General features: G+C 42.9%; 2 protein-coding genes across 2 annotated transcripts; both read left to right on the plus strand.

Annotated features, from left to right (window-relative positions):
- Window positions 1-1,709: 1,709 nt before the first annotated feature.
- matn1 (matrilin 1) lies at window positions 1,710-6,260 on the plus strand. Its single transcript, XM_034094910.2, has 8 exons — window positions 1,710-1,821; window positions 3,126-3,310; window positions 3,408-3,572; window positions 3,682-3,904; window positions 5,082-5,254; window positions 5,346-5,577; window positions 5,898-6,050; window positions 6,160-6,260. Exons 1-8 carry the CDS (start codon window positions 1,734-1,736, stop codon window positions 6,258-6,260), a joined length of 1,320 nt encoding a protein of 439 aa, XP_033950801.2. The 5' UTR covers window positions 1,710-1,733.
- A 3,420-nt stretch (window positions 6,261-9,680) lies between these two features.
- sesn2 (sestrin 2) lies at window positions 9,681-19,244 on the plus strand. Its single transcript, XM_034094914.2, has 11 exons — window positions 9,681-10,526; window positions 12,082-12,147; window positions 12,820-13,008; window positions 15,257-15,439; window positions 16,230-16,448; window positions 16,600-16,732; window positions 16,825-16,940; window positions 17,064-17,147; window positions 18,412-18,518; window positions 18,607-18,751; window positions 19,015-19,244. Exons 1-11 carry the CDS (start codon window positions 10,191-10,193, stop codon window positions 19,099-19,101), a joined length of 1,665 nt encoding a protein of 554 aa, XP_033950805.1. The 5' UTR covers window positions 9,681-10,190; the 3' UTR covers window positions 19,102-19,244.
- Window positions 19,245-19,432: the final 188 nt, after the last annotated feature.

The raw sequence follows: 19,432 nt of genomic DNA on the forward strand, positions 1-19,432 counted from the left end.
GCTCACTAATGTCCAGCCTGCCAAGCAGACCGAGGTTACATAACCGGTATGTGTGTGTGTGTGTGTGTGTGTGTGTGTGTGTGTGTGTGTGTGTGTGTGTGTGTGTGTGTGTGTGTGTGTGTGTGTGTGTGTGTGTGTGTGTGTGTGTGTGCTTGTGACTGTACTAATTATGTTTGTGTGTTGACCAATATGTATACGATTATGACTGTGTATTCTCTTATAAGCCCTTAGAGGACACGCTGTCCAGGAATAACATCTCGAATTTTTAATCTCAGGCCAATCGCCAATTAAATAAACACACACACACTTGATTTTACAGCTTGTTCAGTAGGAAATCTGTCTGGCCAGTTACTGTACAGCTTGAGCCCTAATTCCTCTTCCCCTCCCAGACTTACGCCCTGAATTGCGGCTTGTTCAGGTCGTGTGGTTGGGTGGAGGTGTGTGTGTGTGGAGGAGGAGGAAGGGGTGGTGCGGAGGAATGCAGGGTTGGGTCAGGTGGAGCGGGTTGTCGGGGGGAAAAGAGGGGTCTCTGTTTACTGTGTAGAGACATTAAAGATGTGTATGTGAGTATTGATGAAGGTGTGTTTACTCCGCTGAGGCCGGCCGCCTACCTGACAGTGGAGAGGAGAGTAATGGGGAAATAGGAGCGAGGAAGAGTCGGGGGACACATTTTTTTTAATGGTTGCAATAAGGAAATCTTAACCTTCTATCCTTCTCTGCTCTGTAGTCAAAGTTTAAAAAAATCACAAATATAGAAAGGGTGGGAGAAACAAGTAGAAAAGTAGAAACAAGTGATAGAAAAACACAAAACTGTACGTTTAATTCAGAAGCTGAATTTAAGAATCCAGGAATTGACTTGTATACTTCAATTTATACAGATATGCATGCTAATGCAAAAATGCACGCACACCTCCCGACATGCATAGCAGCGGGAACACTGAGGCCTGTGTACGGTGGCTCTCCTTCACTTCCGCACCATAAATGTGTGTTTGCTATAAGAGGGAACACGGGGAGAAAAGAGGAATTCATGTGGCTGTTTATTTGAGCTTTTGGCCAAATCCAACCTGGGGCGGTTGCGTTGGCGCACACCAAACCCCAGGCGCTCCTGTACCCCCCGCCACACACACATACTGTACACGCTCAGGTAATCAAGCACACACAACACACATTTTACTACTCACTGACACACACACATACCTGTCCATCCTAGCCATATCAAGGTGTGTTTGTCTTTCCTTGCCCACCATCTTAGGTCCTCCCAGAGCAGGTATTTCCCTCTCCTACACACACACACACACACACCACACACACACACACACACACACACACACACACACACACACACACACACACACACACACACACACACACACACACACACACACACACACACACACACACACACACACACACACACACACCACACACACACACACACACACACACACACACACACACACACACACACACACACACACACACACACACACACACACACACACACACACACACACACATATACAGCAGTAGAGGTAGGGGGGTGTCTGTGTGCTGAGTGTGTGAAGCACTTGCATTGATAACCTGCAGCTCAGAGTCACTCAGACTCACTTTGTGGCCGTCCCTCTCGCCTGGAACTCCCTTCGTCTTGCTCTGTCTCCTTTCTGGCTCTCCACTCTAGGACTGTCTGCGGACACGCTCAGACCCCCGCGTTTACTCGTCACCCCTCTGTCGCCATGACGCCTACCCCACTGTTTTTCCTGCTGCTGCTCGGCCTCATGGGGGCTCGGGCCACCGTAGACCTCCGCATGGCCGCCGCAATGGGTAAGAAAGATGACCTTTAACCCTTAAAGTTGATTCTGACTCCAGCTGAAGGCTCTCTGATGGTTTGGTACCTGATATTAACACATCAGTAGTTATTTTAGCAAAAAACTAATCTGAGGACAGGAAACCTCAAAATAGACACAACATGATCAAGCTAAGTATACTTATATTTCTAGTGATGTAACAGCGTTTCTGACGAATATCCCTCTGGTCTGATTCAAGTCTTTTCAAAATAAGTGGCTATCTGATGTGTTTGAGCCAGTTGTTGTAGATTTGCAAAAGTTAACAATTAAAAAAGTTACATTTACTTTGAAATTAGTCTGGATAATTAAAAAATAATGTTCTCCAACAATTAATTGATTTTGGTATTTTAAGTCTCTTTGGGTATTTATGATTTTTAAATTATTAAAGACGGCAGTGTTTTTGATATCGTTGCCATTTGTTGGATGGTGTACGTGCACAGTTTGAATGAATTGGCAGTTGGAGCACTGTGTGTGTGTGTGTGTGTGTGTGTGTGTGTGGTGTGTGTGTGTGTGTGTGTGTGTGTGTGTGTGTGTGTGTGTGTGTGTGTGTGTGTGTGGGGGGTGGGGGGGCTGTGATGTAGAAATTTGTAGGAGGAAAAACCGAAGGGAGGGAGAGAGGTGAAGGGTGAGAAGGGAGATCAGTGATGTTAAACAGACACTGGAAGTTTTAATGATTCATTTAACGGGGCCTCAAATGCTTGGACTGTCTTAAAATCACATCCTCTCCGAGTCAAAGTGTTTTATTACCAGAGCGTCTTTGACACACATGTGATAGCTCCATCGGATGTTTGTAGCTGAACAGTCATACGTTTTTTCCATATAGTTTAAAAATCTCTTTCTTAAGATCAACTTTTTCTTAGATTTCTTTTCTAAGCTTTCGGGGTAAATTCTATTGTATTTTGTTCCGTTTTCTCTCTATTAAGATGTATTGATATTATTGTAATTCTTAATATATACAGTATAAATCAGGCGACTTCTAATGTGTCTTTCTTTGGCCTGCATCCTTGTTTAATGCCAAGCATTTCTCCACCTCTCCCTCCACCCTCGCCTCTCTCCACCTCTGCTGCCTCCCTGCATCCTGTTTTTAGGACTCCTCCCACTTTCTCACCAGCCCCCATAAGTCCCCCTCCCTTCTCCCCTCAATACATCCGTTCTTTCCATGCTCCTCCCACTCTCCCCCTTCTTCATTAACTTCATTTTTTAATAATTGTGTGGACTTATAGTTGAAAAATGAGAAAATATGCATAATAATCTCCCTTCTGTCCTCCTTTTCTCATGTAGCGGCAGGTTTGTGCAAAACTCGGCCCACAGACATTGTGTTCATCGTCGACAGCAGTCGGAGCGTTCGCCCTTCAGAGTTTGAGCAGGTCAAGGTCTTCCTGGCTAAGGTCATCGAGGGTCTTGATGTTGGACCCAACGCCACCCGTGTGGGAGTTGTCAACTACGCCAGCCGCGTCAAGAGCGAGGTTTGGGGTTCTGCTAGCCTTTACTATCACCCAGCAAAGTTTATATGTATTTGTCATGTGATTTTATAACACTGACTTTCCTATTATGCAACTGCAGGTGTCTCTGAAGACGCATCGCACCAAAGCCGGTCTGATTAAAGCTGTGACGAAGATCGAGCCCCTTTCCACCGGAACAATGACCGGTCTGGCCATCCAGTTTGCCCTGAACGTGGCCTTCAGCGAGAGCGAGGGCGCTCGCGTCAAATCTCCCGATATCAGCAAGGTCATACACACATTTACATGCATTCACACATGCAATTCAACATATTCCATCATTATTATCACCTCTTTAAATACATTTTTTATATAATTGTGCTACTTTACCTTCCCAGGTGGCCATTATTGTGACAGACGGGCGCCCCCAGGACAACGTGAAGGAAGTGGCTCTGCGTGCACGGGATGCCGGTATTGAGATCTTCGCCATTGGTGTGGGACGTGTGGACATGAACACCCTGAAGCAGATGGCCAGTGACCCTCTGGACGACCACGTGGACTACGTTGAGAGCTACAGCGTCATCGAGAAGCTCACCAAGAAGTTCCAGGAAGCCTTCTGTGGTAAGATGAGATGGAGGGAAGAGGAAGATGGAAAGATAAGAGTTTCATTGTATAAAATTAGAGGAACAGATGTAGAAAATTGGTGCTGATTGATGGAAATAGACAAAGATGGTTAAAAATACAAAAAAAGACAGGGTGAGTCATCATCATTATCCTTTATCACTGTGGAAAGAGCTGCCCCCCTATTCTAAGGGTAAGGTGTCAGGACTTTCATTCCTTTATGTTGTTCCCTCACTTTTGTCCTCAAAAAGACTACAGTCGACTCACTCAAGCGTACAAACTGATTGAATACTCCCATTGCAGGAGGGCACTAGGGAAGGAACAACCGAAAGGAACAAAATCAGTCCTGTTCTTCAGTCAAATCTCACATAGCCGAGAGGCAACGCTGATCTCTCTTTAATTACCGATACATTCGTGACAGTCATTAAACCTCTTATTAGTAATGCCCTTTGGCGGTCTGCTGCAGTTTTGGCTGCTGCCTGCCAGCCAATCATGCTGCAGATGTTTCATCCAAGGGCGGAATTGCATGATCACAGTGTTGGATTGTTATTGGACGAGCCTGCACTATTTATAAATAGAGAAACAGACCTTGTTTAATTGAGGCTACTCCAATCTATTCCACCTGTTAGTTTTAAGGGTCCACTGGATACACGTGTCATTCACGCTCATTCAAAATTGTTGGCTGCAAGTGACAGTGGATCATTAAAACCCAATGCTAGATATTCCCGTTTTCAAACTGACATAGTTTCATTCTCTCCTCCTAACTCCAACCACCCCCACCCCCTCCCTTTGTGTGTGTCTGTGTGTGTGTGCGTGCGTCTGGACATATAACCTCCTGGGTGTATGTGTGTTCTGCACGCACACACACACAGTGTCGGACCTTTGTGCCACCGGGGATCATGACTGTGAGCAGGTATGCATCAGCTCCCCCGGATCATTCAAGTGTGCCTGCAAAGCTGGCTTTACCCTCATGGACAATGGTCGCAGCTGCAGTGGTGAGTGGTTGTGTGTGAGTGTGTGTGTGTGTGTGTGTGTGTGTGTGTGTGTGTGTGTGTGTGTGTGTGTGTGTGTGTGTGTGTGTGTGTGTGTGTGTGTGTGTGTGTGAGAAGGTTTTTATCCAATGGCGCTCCCTGTGCTCCCAGAGTAACATGGCCTGTTGTGTGTCCGCCATCACCAGCTTGCAGCAATGCAGCGACAGACGTAGTGTTCCTGATCGACGGCTCTAAGAGCGTGCGTCCTGAGAACTTCGAACTGGTCAAGAAGTGGATCAACCAGATCGTCGACAAACTGGATGTTTCTGAGGCCAAGGCTCACGTTGGACTGGTTCAGTACTCCAGCTCCGTCAGACAGGCACGTGTCTGCATTTGCTATTTTCATGTCACCTCAAAATCTGCCTCCTTCTCTTCTGTATCAATGTCATGTTTTCTCTTTCCTCCCGCAGGAGTTCCCTCTGGGTCGCTTCAACAACAAGAAAGACCTGAAGGACGCTGTGAAGAAGATGGCCTACATGGAGAGGGGAACCATGACAGGCCAGGCCCTCCGTTATCTGACAGACAACAGCTTCAGCGCCGGAGGGGGCGCCCGGCCCGGAGTCGCCAAGGTGGGCATCGTCTTCACTGACGGACGCAGCCAGGACTACATTGGAGATGCCGCCAAGAAGGCCAAGGAGCAGGGTGAGGAGGAGAGGATGGTTTAATGCCCAATGCATGATTGTAATACAAGACGTTCCAATCTGATGCCTACTTTTATCAAATGAGTTTTCAGCAACTTAAATATGATTGATATGATATGATGTATGAGGTTTCCTGCAATTCCATGTATAATATATTAAAATGTAATAAATAATTGGGTTTTAGACTGACAAACAAAATTGGAATGGACATTTTCTCACTATTAATCAATTAATCTAGAATTTAGTCCTCAGTTAATAATATAAATAACTCTTAGATGCAGCTCTAGTCAGATGAGGAAAACCTATGTGTTTATGTTTCAGGTTACAAGATGTACGCTGTTGGAGTGGGCAACGCAGTGGAGGATGAGCTGAAAGAGATTGCCTCTGAGCCGACTGGAGAGCACTACTTCTACACTGCCGACTTCAAGGCCATGACCCAGATCGCCAAGAAGCTGCAGATTAACATCTGTCAAGGTCACATATTATGATTAGATACAAACAATAAACATACTTGTGTTATTACAGGTCATTTCACTATAAGTACTGCGACATTAGCTCATAACTTGTGCTTTCTTTTCTACAGAGGAGGACCCTTGTGAATGCGACTCCCTTGTAAAGTTCCAGAAGAAAGTAGAAGACGCCCTGCAGGCACTAACAAAAAAATATATCCTTTACAACGGCTGACATGGTGTAAGAATAGTTTGGCATTTCAATTTATCATATTTTTCTGTCTGGTTTTTCTTCATTGTTGGCATCCTTGACAAATTATTACTAGACAGCATGTCAAAGAGGATTGCCTTTCTGGAGAACAAAATCGTCTGAGGACCCACATCCCACTCTGCACACTCTGCACACACACCCACATACACACAAACACACAATTTTTACTTCCTGTAAAATACTGAAGAGGATCCCATGTGTGTGAACCCTGACCTCTGCTTGTATCCGAGCTCTCCCACACCATCTCTGCGCCATCCTCTCTCGATCTTACCTCTTCCACCTTTGGGTCTCCTGGGAAACAAAGCGCCGGTTGCCATGGAGACCACGCCTTTTTGTGTGTTCAGAAGGCCATCGTCCATAGCCAGCCTGTGTGTTTGTTAATAAAAAACTTCCCTCATAGGGAAACGGTGACGGTACACTGAAGGGTTTTCTTTGTGGCTGCCAATAATGAATTTCCCCAAAACCCAAAGTCTGTGTCTCATCCTCCGCACTTGTTTGTCTCTTTCCCTGTCTCTCCTCTCAAATCTGAAGGCTTCCACTTTCTTCTCCCCCTCATCTACTATTATATATGGTGTACATATATACATATAAACAGGTAAATTAATATAAATATATGTCTGAAAATAAGGGTACACCATTGATGTTTTTTTATTTTCCTAAATAAAGGTGATTCAGGAAGTACATATGATAAATTGTGAAAATATTATATGCACACATGGACAAAAAGCAATTCCTACTTTTACACTGTTTTATTTTATTTACTATGAATATGTGCACACAGAAAAGTTATATGGTCCAACATATGGGCTCTGAGGACCATAAGGGCCTGACAGGTGCTCACAGTAAATGGTAAACCCTTTTTATTTATTGTCAACAGCAACCTTTACACTTACAACAACTAAATTGTTGTTCTGCCTAAATTCTACATTGAAGTATTATAATTATCCTGCATTTATCCGGACCAAATCAAAGTAGGATTCATACTTGGATTTGTCGGGTTTGTGGTCAACAAAAGGTTTACTCCTGCAGTGAAGCTTTGGTACTAAGGAAGTGCTTCAATAAAAGTAATTCATTGTTTTGCTGACACAAAAATAATTCAGATAGCCCTTGCTGAATACAAATGTTCTGCATTCTGCTGTATAGAAGAGAGAGCAAGTTTAAGACATTTCTCTGGTATTATGCCCATTTTTTAATACAGTAAGGTTTGGAAATGTTTTCAACTAAATATTTGGTTTGAAAAAAGGATTAAAGATGAATGGAGAATACTAAAGTTGCCATTTTGTAAACTATGATTATGCATAAAACATTACATTATGATATCATTTACAAAGTTCCATTCGTTTTAGCATTACCATTTGGCTTTTAAATGCAGAAGCCTTTAATTGTTTACATAAAGCTTAATAAAACTAGTAAATCAACAAATGAAGTGTATGCCATAATGACCTCACACCAAATGAAAGTAAGTTAAATGATTCAGAAACAAATACTCTATTTTCGAAGTCCTGAAGTTCATTAGTGAAAAGTTGGGCCCAGTGACGTAGCGGCCCCTACACACGGCGGCGTGCGTTGCCGCTTGAACGCTTCTGCCCATTCTATTTGAATGGGGTGACGTCACGATTCGCCGAACTGCATTGTGGGAGCAAAGCGTAGCTTATCTCGCGGTGCTCGCTGCAAAAGTAGAGCAATGTTCTACTTTTGCCGCCTCGACCGAGGCGTCAGCCAATTAAATCCCTCGTATGAAAATCTGACAGTACAAGCACTAGCCAATCAAACTGCGTGTATGTTGGGAGAGCCAGACCCATAGACTGTATACATGGACGTAGTGTCCGTGACGTCACCCATAGGATTCTGCAGAGTTGCCGTGAAGCCCTTAGTAGGCGGAGTCGGCCACTAACGGCTCGACTGTGACGTCAGAGTCTAATCCCGCCTGCTCCAAATAAGGGCAAAGAGGCGGAGCCGAGGCGGGACCTGCTGCCTCCGAACTGGTAGTAAACAGAGCTAGCTCAGGCTAAGAAGCTAAGTTAACATGAAATACATGCATACCAAGTTACTGCTAACAGTGTCGTTCCCCTATATAAACGTCACATTCATAATCAAATGAGACAATCTGCAAGAGAATTATCTATATTTTGTTATTCTTAATGCTTGTCATTCACACGTTGAGAAAAGACGGACTCCACCGCCCGGACCTAACGGAGCCGCAGTGGGCTAGCTCCGGGATGCCGGCTGGAGCTAGCCCCCTGCGGCTCCGTTAGCTCTGGCGGCCACCACTGGGATAATTGGGTCCCCTATTAACATTTGCTCCCAGGGCGTCATAGCCATAGACTATAAAAGTCTTACCCAAGGCTGAATCATAAACTAAAATGTATATGTATGCATAAAGGGTTACGTCCTTAGCTGCCTAATAAGTAACAAGCTAAGCTACCAAGCACACAAATACCTGCGAACGGGTTAACATGTATAATATTATCATTTTAGACTTCTTGGAAGTTCTGTTAGTACATTCAAGCGCACAGCATGACATTTTAATTGTCTGGTATTTGTAACAATATTCCCTAAAAGGCACAATCACCACGAACACGGCTAAAGCTAAAGGGTCAAGTACAGTACTATGACTAACTAACGTTGTAGCCTCTATGGTTGTAGTATAGAGTGGACAAGTTGCTGTTAGCTGACAGTGAGGCATGCACGTGTCCATCAACGTGACCACGCCCTAATTTATGCAAAAACGTTAAGACCTAATATAAATAAAAGGGTCGTGTTAGAAAACAATTCACTCACAGATTCATAATCATGAAGGTGGAATCTAACTATATCGATAATAATATTTATTGCATCCATGGGTAGAAACATGTCTTTTTCTGCTGTAAAGTTGGGCATTTTAACATGGGGGTCTATGGAAATTGCTCCTGTCTGCAGCCAGTCCCTAGCGGCCCATGTATGAACTGCAGTGTGTGGCACTTCCGTATTGGCTTCCCGGCTGTTCCCCAGAGTTTGCCGCTTGGCCAGACCCAGAGCCATATAATATGTGTTTTTATATGTGTTCTATTATATGGCTCTGGCCAGACCGCAGTTATTTCCCATATGTCAAAAAAATGGAGGAGAAAATTATCGTGGCGGTAGGGAATCACCCGGTACTCTATGACCAGTCCCTCTTTACATACAGGGATACAAACCGGAGGAGCCAGGCATGGGGGGAGGTGGCAGAGACAGTGGTTGAAACTGGTAGGTTTTCGCTTGTATGGGGAGTTTATATCCAGTGTACTTCGTTTGAATGGACAGCTAGCAAGCATAGACAGTATATTTAACCAGCATGGATGTAGCATAAATGCTTTGCTTTGTATGTCCGGGGCGGGACATTCATGTTGTTGGTCATGTTGCTCGCGTTGACTCCCCAAGCTCAAGACACGCCCACCGCCAAGCGGCAACGCACGCCGCCGTGTGTAGGGGAAAACAGCTCTCCAACTCCGAACAGCTGAAGGAAACCAGAGAGTGAAACCTGTCATCTGATCCTCATGAAAGCGGACTTTAAACTCACCTCAACTTCTGCCAGTACGAACACAAACAATTGCCTCACAGAGTTTATAATACCAAGGCATCGTTAAGCGCTGCTAAAAGCTTGCAGCATCTGCTAACAGCAGCTAGGCTAGCTTAGCGAGCTAACCGGCATACCGTCTTTACGGTCAGGTAGCCGAGTTATGAGAGCTTTTTGTCGGCGTTAATGATTGACGGAACAGATGATTGCACAGTGAACCAACACAGGCAACTGACACCTCGAGTATCTGGTAGTTAAGGAAAACAACGCTTGCATCAAGCTAACGTTAACGGTTGGGTTAACAGCTAACGGGAGCTAGCAGGAACATTAGGTAGCTCCGGGGTTTCAACGGTCAAGAGATGGCCAGTAATCCCGCCGCGGGCTGCCTGGCTAACGGGGAAAACAAACCGGGCCGAGGGTCCGGTTCTGGCTGCTCCAGTCGCCACCGGACCGAGTCAGAGTGCGATGTGGCCCCGACTCTCAAAAGCTTAGCTCGGCTGTGCAGCAGGGACGAAGAGGAGCGAGCAACGGCTCTGGAGGAGCTCAGCCAAGGGGTGCTGCTGTGTTTGGGACTGGACCAGCCCGGTTCGGCACGTCTGAGTGAACTAACACTGCTACACCTGCTCCGGTTGTCCCGGTCGTGCCCGCTGCAAGAGGTTCGGGGGAGAGCAACCGAGCTGCTGCGCACCGCACAGGTAATGTTGGGATCTGGGATACTAGTCTCAATGTTTCTGCTTTATCATACTAGTTCAACAGCAGTGGGTAAACTTTTCCTACCAGATATATATCCACAGGTTGTTTATGTGCTTTCGCTTCTTATCAGGAAACAACAAGATAATGTGAATGAGTGATTATTGGTCGAAGCTGATTGGTCATATCAGCTGATTACCAGTGGTGGAAGAAGTATTCAGTGTCCTGCATATACAATCTCACTTAGGTCAAAGTAAAAAAGTATCATCAATATGTACTTAAAGTATACAAAGTAAAGTAAGCATTGTTCAGAACACGTGTCTTTTATGTGTTATGTGACATTTCTAGATAATATTGTTTGCATAAAGTAGCATTTGCTGTTGTAAACAAAGTTCTGATTGTCTTTTTTTTTTTGAATATTTAAATAATTTGACTCTTTTTGGACTTAAAGAGTAAGTCCACCAGTTTGATTTTTAGAGATGTATTTTGTTAAAAGTAGTTCAAGTAGTTACAATTACATTATGTCCCTTTTTAAATGTAGTGGAGTAGAAGTATAAAGTAGCATTAACTAGAATTACTCAAGTAAAGAACCTCAAAATTGTACTTAAGTACAGTAAATGTTACTTCCCACCTCTGCTGATTACCACTTTTCTATGAGGTTGCTGCATATTTCATCAGACATCGAACCGTATGAGGTGATGCAACACGGGGCTGCGCACAAACAAGTAGCCGGACACGCCCCCTCTCGGCGCCCTGAACCCTGCCTGAAACACACCGGACACATCCCCCGATCCCTTTCACAGCCCACTGGAGATTCTAGAAATATACAAACAAGTCACACTGCGACTGACGCACTTACAGTTTATGTGTCTTCTTTGTTGTAAATACTAAGCGGTGACTTTCTGGTGTGGTTCTTCCGATCATGTCGGTGAGTTTGATTTTAACGCATGCTTTGTGCAGATTTTCTGATCGGCGAGTTATGGAACGGTCTCCAGTTACAGTACGTTAGTCTAGTAATGAGCAAAGGGGTTGCAGCTGCATGCAGCTATCCCCATTTTCTTATTCTTTTAATAATATGTGTGATATCTGCATTCTTGATGTATTCTGAATCCTAGAGAGAAAGACTATCCAACCCTTCAGTTAAGTAGTTTGCTCCACCTTGTACATTTGTTTTTGATGTGAGGTCATGTACAACATGTACACGAATGTACAGCAAATGACATGTATCTGTACCTCTGTACACCATTTCAGCCGTTGTAAAGAATATAGTTTTACAAAAGGTATAATTGTATTAAGTACAGTACTTGTGAATGTACTTTAGTTACTTAACATCACTGCAAACAGTCCTTAGTTCCAGCTCCTCGGTTGTGAGGTTTCGCTGGTTTTCTTTGACTCAATATATTAATGTTTTGGACTGTTGATCAGACCAATAACAATTTGAGGACATTTTTATGGGCTGCAGTAGATCAAAGCATACATCTATTATGTCATTTTCAGATGAATCCGAATTAAAAATGTATTTTCATTTCACTGTTTAATGAACTTGATGCTCCTTTCTAGGAACAAGGTGTTGAAGTTCCCCAGGCTCTGGCATCGGGCCCAAGCGCCTTCATTCCTGCGAAAGAGGTGTGTTAGACTTGTTTAAAAGTCCATTTATTTGCTTCATTATTAATTCATTCCCAAAAGAAAATTCTTGTCTGAATTGTTTTTGAGATTCATCTTTGTAAAGGGTTATGACGAGGTCCCAAGAAATGGCCTTGTTTTTCTTCCTACAGGAGTAGATCCCATGAAGCATGGGGCAGTGTGTAAGATAAGACGAGATAAGATAAAGCTTTATTAATCCCTGTTGGAAAATCCAGGTGTCATAACGAAACAGTAATGATATCGAAACACAGTAGCCTATACACAGCAGAATGTTGATCACAATTGTTGTTTTCCTTTTAGCCATGTAATGTTGTTTGATTAAACTAATTGTAAAAGAGATGTGGTTTAACAATTTGCTAATATTAGAAGTTTAGCTCACTATTCTGCTGCAATACTGCACTGCCTGTTGCTTCATGTCATCAAGAGAAGCAACAACAGAGATATATTGCAAATGCTGATGACTACAATTTGTAATTTCACATGTGACTCACTCCAAGTGTTCCACTGGAGGAAATGGGAGTGTTATATCTGCCAATTTTCTAACTAAACAAGTAGCATTTTAGAGCGGATCCTTAGCAATAGGTTGTCACGCATCAAAACAATATTATGTATATTTAATTGTAAACATATATTTTGCTTGCCCTTCCTCTTCAGATTTTGAAAGAAGGTCCATACCAGGACATCCTCATCGAATCGTTCCTTTCAATCGGTCGCGTGGACCACATCACCATGGTGATGGCGCTGCACCCTGCATACCTGAGCTGCTTTTTGAGGACCCAGCATGCCTTGTTGGAGATGGATGGCCCCTTGCCCCGTCACTGGAGACATTACATTGTTGTTATGGTAAGAAAACCTCAATATATGATTATTAACTAGTGACACATGTCAGAGCTCTCAGATGACCCCATGTGCACTCATGAATGTAAAAGGGTTCCAATATCTTACACAGACATTTAAAAAAACATGTCAAATCAAAGGTTGCATTGACTTAATATTTTTCGTCATTGACTTAATTTTTTAACAAAGTCAGAAAAATCTGAAGGGCATGAATGGTGAAAATGGAACATGACATCATTTTGATGAACCTCACAAATCAGCTCCTTCTTCAACTGAACATCTGTTGACTATTTTGCAATCGGCTGAATAAAATACGAGTCAGCAGTTCTTCAAAGACATGTAAGGAAAATACGTAGGTTGACAAAATCTCTGATATTTTCAGATGTTAAGTTTAGTTTTTCAGTGCATGTATTTAGGGAATTAGCAATAGCATAGCATCTAGTAGTGCTTCTAATGACTCTAAATGGTTAGCTTTAGCTTGTAATTAATTTGAACAAAGCTGGTTGAGTCAACAAAATGAAACGACATAAGAACCTCCTGTAACAGCATTCAGCTATTTTATATTGATTGTTGAAAATGGATAGCCTCTTTGATATTATTACATGTACTCTTATAATTCACATCATAGACAAACATATACAGAAATGTTAAATATTATTTAAATTGTTCCTTCAAAGTGAACCATTTAATTTGCTGTGAATTAGTTTAGATAGTGTAAAATAATACAAATAAATCATTATTATACTAGTGCACATTCAACTTGTCCTTTCAACAGACAACATTGTTGTTGCTTTGATTTACCTTCATTGTGTGAGGAGTTAATGCTGCAAGAGGTGATACTGCAGGTTAACTCATAAAGAAGTGTTTACTTTTTATTTTATAAGCTGTAAACACCAAACATAAGGGGTCTGTGAAAGGCCACTGCAGGTACAGTGAGCCTATCGCTTTACCTTGTTCAGACTATTAGTAAAGCGATATCTAGCCTGAACATTAAAAGTGACAGCAGACTCTGTCGCTATGTTTTTCTGTTTGTGGACAAGTCAAGTGTGCCAAATGTGTTTTTAAGATTTATTTCTTTTTGAACACAATTTGGCTTCATGGCAATGCATTATTCCTGCCTCCACGTAGTAGGACAAAATCAATGCTGCAGTTACAGGTATATTAACATGCTGTTTAAGGCTGTTCCAACTGCTTTTACATTCCCAGTCAGTTCAGCTGAAGTGAGCCATTATTAAATGCATTCATACTTAACATGGGCTTACTGAAGTAATGTCACTTCTGCTTTTTCAAACTCAACCTCTCACAGCTCCATAGCATAGGAAACAGCTGCAGTTTATAATTAATGGCGTCAAGTTTAATCTATTAGTAGGCACTAACGGTTATGATTATTGTCAGCTCCTTATCCTTGATGAACCTCATCTTATTTGCTAGAGCTGTGAAAACAGTCACAACTTGAGCTAGATATTTATATGTATACCTTTTTGATGTGTGTCACTGGTTATTGCCTCGTCTTTATTTCCGTTTCCGTTGTCTGAAATTACTTTAAAAAACAGATTGAGACAATCACTTAAATATCAAGTGATCTACTTGTGATCTACAAGAGATTGTACTCTGAAGAAATAGAAACGTTGTAATTATTTGGGCAAATTCAGAAAATATGATGACAATACATTAAAGGCATGTCAAATGTACTGGTAGGCATTATTTTCTTCTGAAACAGACTATTCAAAGGATTACAAATCTATACAGATTTTTCTGTAGATATTCACAATCAATAGTTGTAGGGACATTTAAGGATGCTAAAGTAGAGGTGAAGTCAAATATTGTGCAAAAATGCAGTTTTTGAAAGCAATAAAAATGTCAGGACATTTAGGTTGGCATAAGCTACAAAAAACAATTATCTTTACCTAGGAGAGCTCTATAAAGATGCTAAATAGACTTGACAGGATGTTCTGTGCCTGAGGGTTATCCAGCTGCTGTATCAGAGACACTAAAAAGGTCTGCCAAAGACTGCGATATTCATAAACATTTAATGACTCTTTATATAATCATCACAGTAGCTGTCCTTACAGAAATGCTGGTCATTAGACTGAAAATAATCTTTGGTGGAGTAATTGAGTTGAGGTGCTTTAACCTCTGAGCCCTTTATATATGAATGCGCATTGGCAGTTCTGATGCATTATGGAGTCATTCTACCCAGACCAGTAATAGAGAGTGGTTGTTAATGGACGCTGCTCGTGTTTGACTTCCTCAGGCCGCGGCGCGACACCACTGCTCGTACGCCGTGCAACAGCACAGCGCCGGCTTCCTGGAGGCCGGGGGGGAGGAGAGCTGGCTGAGCGGACTCCAACACGCGCCCACAAAGCTCCGCAGCCTGCAGACACTCAACAAGCTGCTGGCACACAGACCCTGGCTCATCACACAGAAGCATGTACAGGTCAGACACCACACACACTGACCACATGTATGTTATGTTAGTCTGTGATGCCCATTAATAAATACCACCTATGTAATGTCTTGTAGGATTTTGTTTTTGTGATATTGCTTTAATATACAGGTGTTCATAATTGTATCCTCTTTTTGTTCTGTGGTCATAACTTAACAACAGTTAGAGTCTACACTCCAGCCACGCTAGCTGCTTTATGAGACTGACTCTACTTACACAGTGGTGCTAATGTAAGCATTTAGTCTGTTAGCTAGAGCTGTAATGAAGAGTTCAAAGCTGCATTCATAACGTTAACTTCAGAATTTATAATTAACATTCAAATGCTGTGCAACTTTTCATTTGCATGTTTATTGTTGTTTTATATTCAAACTCACAGTTTCAGATAAAGTTTAGGTTAAGGGTTGTTGTTAAGGATTGTTGATTGATTGTTGATGTTGTGATTGTTGTACTGTTAAGGATTGTTAACAACTTGTGTGCTCCACAAATGCTACTATGAAGGATTAACTCCATAACTAAAGTCCAACATTCTAAATGTATTGAAAAAGCTTGATGTAGTAATTTCCAAAATTCTTAGCAGGTTTATATATAACAATATATTTTCCTTATAATTAGAAAAATCTGCACACACGTATTTATGGAACTACATGCTTGTAAAGTAATTGATAATCACAATCATTACAACTCATCCTGAGGGAAACACGAGTGCCTTTCCCACCCAACAACACTACTGTATGAAACATCACTTACCCCCCCCCCCCCCCCCCCCCCCTCTGCCCTGCAGGAGCTGGTGTGCCCCGGAGCAGATCCTCGCTGGTCATTGGCTGAACTCATACACGCCGTGGTGCTCATGGCTCACGCTCACTCCCTCTGCTCCTTCGTGTGGGGCTGCGGCGTAAACCCTGAGCCCGACCACATCGGAGGTTACACCTTCCAGCTCCCCTCACCCATTCACCCTGCTCACAGCCCTCAGTGCCCCGCTCATGAGGACGGCAGGCAAGAGGTTAGTCATTTTTTCAGCAGATGTGTATCTATGTATTCCAGCGGTGTTTCCCCAGTCACACCGGTTCGGTAAAAGTGAAACAAAGGTTGTCTGTAAGAAACAAAGTCCCAAGTAAATTCCTGAAGCCCTACTCTCTAATTTTCTCCTCCAGATTGTTGACGGAGCGATGGAGGTGGAGGTGTTGATGCAGAGGATGGTGGAGCTGCAGCTGCAGGAGGAGGAGTGCACACAGGAGGAGATGGTGACTCGCTTTGAGAGGGAGAGGAGCGAGAGCATACCGACCGGTACAAACACTCTTTATTCCACGCATTACTTCGTCAATTGATTGATTTGAATTGGTTTACTCACTACTTTCTCTTTAACGTGTTTGTTTTACCGGTGGTGCGAGGAGCGCCACCGGACCTGGTGCTGCGTCTGGTGGAAGATCAAGAGTTTAGATACGAGGACTTTGCCCCCAAGGGAGAACAGTCACCAAACACCATGAGAGCCCAGGTAGCTTTCTGCAAGTTCAAGTTGTTTATATTTATTTAACCTTACTTTTCACAGTGCATTTCATTTGTTTGTGCCAACTTCCATACACATGTGTTGGTTGATGTTGGTGTCTGATGTGTGCAGGATTATTCATGGGAGGACCACGGCTTCTCTCTCGTCAACAGACTACTGCCAGACATGGGTCAGCTTCTGGATGAAAAATTCCAGGTACACTCAACTTGAACCTTTTAGAAGCAAACCAACAAACACTCATAAGCTGATGGTTAACCTAACGGGTCTTTCCGCTCCAGGAAGTTTAAAGGGGACCTATCATGCAAAATGCACTTTTTTATGTCTTTTATACCTAAATATGTGTCCCCGGTGTGTCGGGGAACTCACGCAGCGTCAGAAAATAAAACCCTCTCTCTTTTCCTCCGTACACAAATCTCTAAAATCGGGGCTACAACGGAGCTGATCCAGATTTGCGTCCGATATGATGTCATATCGGAAATGTGGGCTGGCTTTACGCCCACGGCCCAATCAGAAACGTTGCTATCAGAAACAATGCCAGACTGTTTTGGACGTAATATGGTCGGTGCATGTTTACATTAGCATTGCTAACACTCAGAGCTAACCTGTACTGCACAGAGCATGTGTGTGAAGAAGCAGGAAATAAAAATGAACTCACCTTGTGGCATAACTGGCAAGAGAGAAAGCCTTTGAGCTCCATACTGTTTCAGAAAGAATCCTTGATAATCCATGATATGGCGTTTCATCACGGCAGTATTTATTTAGACAGTAGCTGCAGGGTCCCGCATGAGCTCAGCCCCCTCCTTTTTTCTTTTTCTTTTTCATCAATTTTTCTTTTTTTAAAGCTTTATACCCAAAATCAGCACTTTTGAAACGGGAAGTGAAATAGAGGGATATGAGGCATGGCTAGAATGGGTGATATGTTTGGTATTTTGAGCAAAGCACTTCATTGACATGTTTTTTATATATCTGAGACTTATGATATTGCCTAAAAATAGCATGATAGCTCCACTTTAAGTGAGTGAAGCCAATGTTAGGCAACTGAAACTAAGATCTGGTGGAGATAATGTGGGCCTACATGCTGGTTTACACGAGCAGTAACACAAATGTACTTGTTTGGAAAACCATTGGCTGGTCGCTATATGTGTTTCTCGAGTAAGGTCCGTTAGATAAATATATTGTCAGTACATTTGTAATTTTTCAGTTGGTGGAAATATATATACTGGGCAATTTTACCTCTGCAAATGAACAGTTAGGAGGAAAACACGATTCTTTAATTGATCTCATCATACACCCTTTAACATAGGGTTTTTCTATTGAGAGGTCACAACCCAAAATACAATTATTAAAATGTGTGTTCTGTCAACCAACTGGTAGAAATGTTATACTTGGCATCTTGTTCTGTCGGTAGAATACTATATACTTTGTCACATTATTTGAGCATATTACAATGTTTTCACAGGTTGTGAGCAACTTGACCTACAACAGGATGGCCATGCATGAAGATGTGGACACTCACACTCTGAGGAAAGCTCTGTGGAACTACATCCACTGTCTGTACGGGATACGGTAAGTACCACACACTGTTGGAAATAGAGAAGGTTAAATTGTTTTATGTTTCTGCTAAATCTGACTTTTTATCACTGTACCTGTGCAGCTACGACGATTACGACTACGGCAGCGTGAACGTGCTGCTGGAGCGCTCGATGAAGGTGTTCGTTAAGACCATGGCCTGTCACCCGGAGCAGACCACGGCACACGTTTATCACGCCTTCTGGAGACACTTCAGACACTCGGAAAAGGTACGCACGAGTTCAAACACTCACCTGACCCGGCCTCTGGAGCCACAATGAATGAATCATTTAACATTTTCACAGGCCGTCTCTTTTTGGTACCTTCGCGACAAAGAGTGAATCATTTGACATTTCAGCGTGTCCTCTCTTTTTTTCTTTCCTTTTTTAAAATGCCATTATTGAAGTACGCTTTGAATTACAGACAGGACATTTGAGTGTGTCACCTACTAATGTGACTTGACTTATTCCTTTTCTTTTCCTTTTTTTCGCAGGTTCATGCAAACCTAATAGTGATGGAAGCCCGGCTACAGGCAGCCTTACTTTATGTTTTACGAGCCATCACACACTACATGAGATGACACACTGTCTCTCACACATTTTTGCAGATGCTGAGCCAGCTGTGACACACCACAGCCTAATACACACACACACACACACACACACACACACACACACACACACACACACACACACACACACACACACACACACACACACACACACACACACACACACACACACACACACACACACACACACACACACACACACACACACACACACACACACACACACACACACACACACACACACACACACACACACACACACACACACACACACACACACACACACACACACACACACACACACACTATACAGTGAATGTTTATGCATATCTTAAGTTCC

The sequence above is a fragment of the Pseudochaenichthys georgianus genome, chromosome 11 (genome assembly GCF_902827115.2).
Source record: "Pseudochaenichthys georgianus chromosome 11, fPseGeo1.2, whole genome shotgun sequence".
Lineage (NCBI taxonomy): Eukaryota > Metazoa > Chordata > Actinopteri > Perciformes > Channichthyidae > Pseudochaenichthys > Pseudochaenichthys georgianus.

What these genes read in the sequence shown, in the direction of transcription:
- sesn2 (XM_034094914.2), top strand. Translation starts at nt 10,191, where the DNA reads ATGGCCAGTAATCCCGCCGCGGGCTGCCTGGCTAACGGGGAAAACAAA. An exon ending in GACATTACATTGTTGTTATG is followed by an intron (nt 13,009 to 15,256) that starts GTAAGAAAACCT and finishes TGACTTCCTCAG; the next exon opens with GCCGCGGCGCGACACCACTG. An exon ending in GAGCGAGAGCATACCGACCG is followed by an intron (nt 16,733 to 16,824) that starts GTACAAACACTC and finishes TGTTTGTTTTAC; the next exon opens with CGGTGGTGCGAGGAGCGCCA.
- matn1 (XM_034094910.2), top strand. Translation starts at nt 1,734, where the DNA reads ATGACGCCTACCCCACTGTTTTTCCTGCTGCTGCTCGGCCTCATGGGG. An exon ending in GTTCCAGGAAGCCTTCTGTG is followed by an intron (nt 3,905 to 5,081) that starts GTAAGATGAGAT and finishes CGCCATCACCAG; the next exon opens with CTTGCAGCAATGCAGCGACA. An exon ending in ACTCCAGCTCCGTCAGACAG is followed by an intron (nt 5,255 to 5,345) that starts GCACGTGTCTGC and finishes TTCCTCCCGCAG; the next exon opens with GAGTTCCCTCTGGGTCGCTT.